Genomic DNA, 7607 nt, shown 5'->3' on the forward strand with positions numbered 1-7607 from the left:
GTTTATACACTTTATTACTTTGTCCCACTCTGGGACTTTCACTTTTTTTTTTCTGATCGCCTGCATAGCATAGGGATGGAGCACCATCCCTATGCCATGAAGGCTGTCAGAAGTGCACAGTGTGAAGATTGCTTGGAGATGCACTGCGCATGTCCAAGCAATCTTCCTGCTCTCTGGTGACCCGGATGTTGTCATGACGACATCGGGTCGTCATGGCAACACCCGGGAAGCCTTTGCAGACTGCGCTGGAAGCCGGAAGAGGAGGTGAGTATCGGCGATCACCTCCCCTTGCCCCCGCAATGCCGCGATCGACTTCGATCGCAGCATCGCGGGGGTTAATGTGCTGGGAACGGTGCAGGACCGCTCCCTGCACATAGTACCGGGTGTCAGCTGTGACAATCAGCTGACACCCGGCGGCGATCGCGCCCGCACAGCCTGTGTGCGCGCGCGATCGCGATGACGTACTAATACGGGTCTGGCTCTTAAGTCCCAGGGCACAGACGCGTATTAGTACGTCAGATGTTATTAAGGGGTTAATGACCCAACAGTGGTACCGGGTAGGAATGGGCCTGGGTGTCTGAGAGCATTCGGGCGAGCCCCACTGGTCAGGGTGAGTGTGTAGGCCTACCGTTCTCTCTATGCTCTTTCTGACTATCCCCCTCTTCGTGGTGTAATAGCCCACGTCCCTGAGCTGGCCGTGTACTTCGCCTGTATGGCTTGCGACTCAGGCCTTGTGTACCTTTTGCTTTCTCCTCGCTGTACTGGTCCCTCTGTGTGGCGGAGCCTCCAGGCTTATTAGGCCAAGGGACATGAAATCCCTCGCTGGTTGGTTCTCTGCTGCTGGGCTTACAACCCTGACACCTCGGACCCCAATGTCCGGTTGTGTGGTTCTCTCAGCCAGGACCAGCTCTCGTCGCCTCTGTCCCTGGATCGCAGCTTCTCCTCTGCCTCACGGACTCCTCAGCTGCTGCTGACCTGTCCCTCTTCTCTGAGAACCCTTCTGGTCCCTTCAGAAGTGGGTTCTGGTCTCTCTAACCCTGCCCCAGTTCCAGCTTTTATAGGGCAGCCAGCTCCCCCTACTGGCCTGGGACAGGAGGTGCTGCATGCTAATGGTCCCTAACCAGGGAACCTCCCTCCTGCTCTCAGACACAGATTATTGTTTGTGGCATCCAGGCCTGGGGTGACACAGGTGGATCCTGTGCTATCTACTGTATATAGAGGTGTTATCAGTCATTGTACAGGAGGAGGATGAGGTGAGCTGTGACATTACCTATTGTCAATGGTGGGTCCTGTGTTATCAGCTGTATATAGAGGTGATATCAGTCGTACAGGAGGGGGAGGAGGTGAGCTGTGACATCACCTATTGTGAATGGTGGATCCTGTGTTATCTACTGTATATAGAGGTGTTATCATTCTCTGTACAGGGGGAGGAGGTGAGCTGTGACATCACCTATTGTGATCGCCATCATGATCAGTAAGTACTGGCTCCCAGTGCCACTAAGACATTTTCCGTTTTTATCATACTATTATGTCATGAAAAGATGAAGATCATGAAGAATTTAAGCACAAAGTATATAATAAACTTGCAGAACTGTCCATTATACAATGATTAACCTCTATACATGTGGTATTCTGACATGCCGCAGCTATGAGACCTTCCACATAAAACAGTAGTATATAAATACTTATCTGCTGCATCATTCCCCGGCCTGGAGGCATTTCTAGGAATCCTGGGTGAGGTTATAAATGTCTCCGAACATTGCAAAATGCTGAAAATCATTCTCATTAATGGTAGGGTTGGCTGACTACTGCCTATTATTGTGGCCAAAATGTGACACTTCAGAAGCAAAAATTGTTCATAAAAATATGAAAATGGCTTACAAAAATATTGAATAAAAATACTAATTTTAGAGTAAATTCAGGACATGATGAATAATTAATGACACTGATATATGTCCATATTAAAAGGCAATGCCCTCTTAGAATATGCACTATATGGACAAAACTATTGGGGCTCACGTCTTGATCACTGAATTCAGGTTTCTCAATTAGTCCTATCACCCCCAGTGTATAACCTCCGGCCCCCTGGTGTATAACCTCCGGCCCCCTGGTGTATAACCTCCAGCCCCCTGGTGTATAACGTCCAGCCCCCTGGTGTATAACCTCCGGCCCCCCGCCATGCCGTCTGCTGTTATTACCATGTGACAGATCGGCGGTGGTGCAGCGCTCCCTGATACCAGCGCGGTCCTGTAATAGGAGCCACCGGGGTAACAAGTCCGTCCATGACATTTCTTCCTCCTGAATCTTCCCCCATCACCTGTGAGTGATATTATTGGGAAGTGGAAGGAACCGCAGAAACTCAGCCACAAAGTGGAGACCGCGTAATGTTACAGAGCGGGGGGCCGAGTGCTGAGGAGCAGAGGGCAGAAAAGTCCCCATTGCTCTGCTGACCCCATAACTGCAGAGTCCAGACCTCCTCTGGTATCAGCACAAGCACTGCGCCCCCCACCGGGAGTTTCATAGCCGAGCAGCTGCCTGCAGCCGTACATCACCAAGCACAATGCCGAGCGTTGGATAGAGTGGTGTAAAGCCGCCACCACTGGACTCTGGAGGAGACGTGTTCTGTGCAGTGATGGATCGCACTTCTCTATCTGCATCTGATGGAGGTGTCTGGGTTTGGTGATTCCAGGAGGACGTTACCCCCTGACTGCATTGTGCCCCCTGTACCGATGGTGGAGGAGGATGATGCTATGGGTTGTTATCAGGGGGGGGGGCCGCGGACCCTCAGCTCCAGTGATGGGAAATCTTCATCTTCAGCACAAGACATTGCGGACAATTGTAGCTTCAGTTTAGGGTTCGCCCTTCTTTGTTCCCCATGACTGCTCCCGGTGCACAAGGTCCAACAAGGTCCATATAGACATGGAGAGAGGAACATGACAGATTCCGGACCCCGACCCCATCCTATAATGGAGACTGTGAGCCCGGCCTCACCCCAACATCAGGGTCTGACCCCATAAATGGGCAATAATTCCCATAGACGCCTCCAAAATCTTGTAGAAATCCTTCTCAGAAGAGCGAGAGCCGTAATATATGCAGAGGGGCAACTCCATATTAACGTCTATGGATATAGATGAGGACAGAGAAGCCCCCGGAGGTGGATGTGGGGGGCACATACTTTTCTCCATATTAATGTCTGTGGATGTAGATGAGGACAGAGAAGCCCCCGAAGGTGGATGTGGGGGGCACATACTTTTCTCCATATTAATGTCTATGGATGTAGATGAGGACAGAGAAGCCCCCGGAGGTGGATGTGGGGGGCACATACTTTTCTCCATATTAATGTCTATGGATGTAGATGAGGACAGAGAAGCCCCCGGAGGTGGATGTGGGGGGGCACATACTTTCCTCCATATTAATGTCTGTGGATGTAGATGAGGACAGAGAAGCCCCGGAGGTGGATGTGGGGGGGCACATACTTTTCTCTATATTAATGTCTATGGATGTAGATGAGGACAGAGAAGCCCCCGGAGGTGGATGTGGGGGGCACATACTTTCTCCATATTAATGTCTGTGGATGTAGATGAGGACAGAGAAGCCCCCGGAGGTGGATGTGGGGGGCACATACTTTCCTCCATATTAATGTCTATGGATGTAGATGAGGACAGAGAAGCCCCCGGAGGTGGATGTGGGGGGCACATACTTTCCTCCATATTAATGTCTATGGATGTAGATGAGGACAGAGAAGCCCCCGGAGGTGGATGTGGGGGGCACATACTTTCCTCCATATTAATGTCTATGGATGTAGGTGAGGACAGAGAAGCCCCTGGAGGTGGATGTGGGGGGTGCACATACTTTTCTCTATATTAATGTCTATGGATGTAGATGAGGACAGAGAAGCCCCCGGAGGTGGATGTGGGGGGCACATACTTTCCTCCATATTAATGTCTATGGATATAGATGAGGACAGAGAAGCCCCCGGAGGTGGATGTGGGGGGGCACATACTTTTCTCTATATTAATGTCTATGGATGTAGATGAGGACAGAGAAGCCCCCGGAGGTGGATGTGGGGGGCACATACTTTCCTCCATATTAATGTCTATGGATGTAGATGAGGACAGAGAAGCCCCCGGAGGTGGATGTGGAGGGGCACATACTTTTCTCTATATTAATGTCTATGGATGTAGATGAGGACAGAGAAGCCCCCGGAGGTGGATGTGGGGGGGCACATACTTTTCTCTATATTAATGTCTATGGATGTAGATGAGGACAGAGAAGCCCCCGGAGGTGGATGTGGGGGGCACATACTTTTCTCCATATTAATGTCTATGGATGTAGATGAGGACAGAGAAGCCCCCGGAGGTGGATGTGGGGGGCACATACTTTCCTCCATATTAATGTCTATGGATGTAGATGAGGACAGAGAAGCCCCCGGAGGTGGATGTGGGGGGCACATACTTTCCTCCATATTAATGTCTATGGATGTAGATGAGGACAGAGAAGCCCCCGGAGGTGGATGTGGGGGGCACATACTTTCCTCCATATTAATGTCTATGGATGTAGATGAGGACAGAGAAGCCCCCGGAGGTGGATGTGGGGGGCACATACTTTCCTCCATATTAATGTCTATGGATGTAGATGAGGACAGAGAAGCCCCCGGAGGTGGATGTGGGGGGCACATACTTTCCTCCATATTAATGTCTATGGATGTAGATGAGGACAGAGAAGCCCCCGGAGGTGGATGTGGGGGGCACATACTTTTCTCCATATTGTGGATCTTTCCATGTATGTTTCTTTTACCAAGAGCCTCCTGAATGTTGTTCAGGAGTAACTTTTCCCATCTATTACCAGCATTATTATTATTATCATATTCTCTTAAAAAAATAGTGATTTTGGCACCCGATCAGGTGATGGGGCAGCTGTAAGGCACGTGATGCAGGAGATCGCCCTCGTCAGATATCTAACACTAGTAGTAATTAAATGTTTCCAAGCAAAAAGAAAATATTTTTCGTGCATGACAATATGATGTCTAAGACTGACGCTGGGTGATGACATTGCCCTTTAATTACACGGCGGTCCGGTCCGTACACAGCGCGTCCTATTTGCACAGGGAATTAGTCATTGCCGAATCATGGCGGCTGATCTAGGTCTACGCAGTCAGGAAAGGAGATGATAATTGTTGGCATGTCTTACAATTGGGGATAGTCAAATACGTAGGGGACCTAGTAGGTCTTCACTACCAGTCCTCCCCGATGGCTATTCAATGATCCTATCCACCAATACAGAGGTTGATCGGGGGCCATGCATGTATGGAACTAAATCCTAAAGGAGCGGCCCAGTGTAGACAGCCCCACGTATGCTACACTAGGGGTTCAGGTCCAAATCCCAGAGGTGGGATTGGATCTCCAAGCAACCTGAATCCAGCGCTGTGGATATGGTCATGTCTAGGCTCTTAGTCTCTTGAAAGCATGGTGAACATGCAATGCGATGCAACCCCCATAAGACCTGTGCCAATGGATCATGCACTGTTGCAAATTTTTGTTTTGCGATCATCATCCATTGCAGTGATGGTAGTTGACAAAAAAAAAGGGAATCATCCTAATGTCAGATGTACAGTGGAGACCACAAGTAGTCTTTTCTTCCTTTGCCATATTGGACACCATCACTGTTCTACAATATTTCCTACTGAGAATCTCTAGAGTCAGCACTAAATTATTGGATTGGAATATCAAACTACTGTACATAGTCCATAAAGATGACCCCCACACAAAACTCTCAGAGATACAACTACCAATGACCTAGAAGACCTAGTAGTCTAAATCGAGGTTTAGCAACCAGTAGAAATTCGCCATTGATTGGTTCCTTTAAATAAAACAAAGTTAAACCTCACTGAAAGACCACCTCTTTTAGAAGACCACCCTGACCATGTACAGATAGATGAATATCATTTCCATTATATCTTACATACAGTAACCTTCTTCCCTGGAGGACCACCTCTCCGTTTTTTTGCCATGATTTTAGAAGGCTATTTCACCTGTATATATTTTAGAATTATAAGTAATACTACCAGGGAGGTCATCTCCAAAATCCAGATACAATACAAATCAGGATTCCAAAAATGTATGATCGAAATATGTGGTCTAGAATGGATCATTTTCCGAAATATATCATCAAAATATCTGGTCTAGATCACTGGTGGTCATCTCATACAAAAGGATCGATATGAATATGGATTCAAAGATGTATCATCAAAAGTTCAGGTCTAGAGCAGTGGTGGTTGGTTATCTCATAGAAGAAGTCTAGTATGGATGGGATTCCAAAATTTGTCATCAAAAGAACAGGTCATCTCATAAAAGAGGTCCAATATGGATAGTGATATCAAGATGTAGTATTGAAAGATCAGGTCTAGATCATTGGTGGTCATCCCATGGAAAAGGATCAATATGGCTGTGGTTTCCAAGATGTATCATCAAAAGTTCAGGTCTAGATCAGTGGTGGTCGTCTCAAAAAAAGAGCTCCAGTATGGATAGGATTTCAAAATATATCATTAAAACATCAGGTCTAGATCGGTGGTGGTCTTCTTAAAGAAGAGGTCCAGCATGGAGGGGATTCCAAAATATTTAATCGAAACATCTTGTTTAGAGCAGAGGTGGTCAACTCATAGAAAAGGTCGAGTATGGATAGGAATTCCAAAATTCATCATAGAAAAATCTGGTATAGATGAGAGGTGGTCATTTCATATGTTGTAAGAGGTTCAGTATGGATAGGGATTCCAACATGTGCAATCAAAAGATCTGGTCTAGATCAGAGAAGGTCCAATATGGATAGAGATTCCAATTCTGGTCTTGATCAGGGGTGGTCATCTCATCTAACAGAAGAGTTTCAGTATGGATAGCATAACATCGAAACACCTGGTCTAGATCAGGGGTGGTCAGCTCATGTAACAGAAGATGTTCCAGTATAGATAAAGATTCCTAAATGTACCATCAAAAGATCTATTCTAGATCAGGGGTGGTCATCTCTTTAGGAGGACCTGTATGGATAGGGATTCCAAAATATATCATCGAAAGTTCTGGTCTGGATCAGAGATGGTCATTTTTGAGGGTGGTTTTTTGGAGAGGTTTCATTAAAAGCAGTTCACTTACCTGTAAAAAAAAATACTCCTAACATTCTGATTTAAAAACGTTTAGAAAATGAACGTGATTACCTGAGCACCCTGGGCTTCCTTCTGGAACTGAGCACTATACAGACATCGTCCAGCCATGATGACAAATGTGTGTTCTCTGAAGTTAATGAGTGTGACATTTATATAGTACTGGTGACACGTACACCTCCCTCCAGCTCAGGTATGTAAAACATTGCAGGTAATAAACCTCCTAATTATACAGTATGGCATTATAAAACAAGGAGGATGCCTGCACCCTGATAGATCGAGCACCACATCCACCCTGACTCCCGAGCCAACATTACCAGTATGGTGCAAGCGGGCATCAACAAAGTCAGCGGCACAGAGAGTCCATACAGCTGTATTCACATGGAAAAGTTGCATGATACATAAGACTCTAGGGATACCTATATTGTCAAAAAGTCCTCCTGGGAGAGTATACACC

At 47.0% G+C, this 7607-nt stretch overlaps 1 protein-coding gene across 2 annotated transcripts in view; it reads right to left on the reverse strand.

Moving 5' to 3' along the window:
• Positions 1–7298, reverse strand: part of LOC141174109 (catalase-like) — a 33313-nt gene extending 26015 nt beyond the window's left edge. For both annotated transcript variants that reach the window (XM_073658777.1, XM_073658778.1), the window contains exon 1: positions 7205–7298. In XM_073658777.1, the coding sequence (XP_073514878.1) occupies positions 7205–7261 (57 nt within the window). In that variant the 5' untranslated portion in view covers positions 7262–7298. The remainder of the gene's footprint in view (positions 1–7204) is intronic.
• Between the last annotated feature and the right edge of the window lie 309 nt (positions 7299–7607).

The sequence above is a fragment of the Phyllobates terribilis genome, unplaced genomic scaffold, assembly GCF_046119375.1.
Source record: "Phyllobates terribilis strain yellow unplaced genomic scaffold, ASM4611937v1 Scaffold_13__5_contigs__length_258822181, whole genome shotgun sequence".
In the NCBI taxonomy this organism is placed as follows: Eukaryota; Metazoa; Chordata; class Amphibia; order Anura; family Dendrobatidae; genus Phyllobates; species Phyllobates terribilis.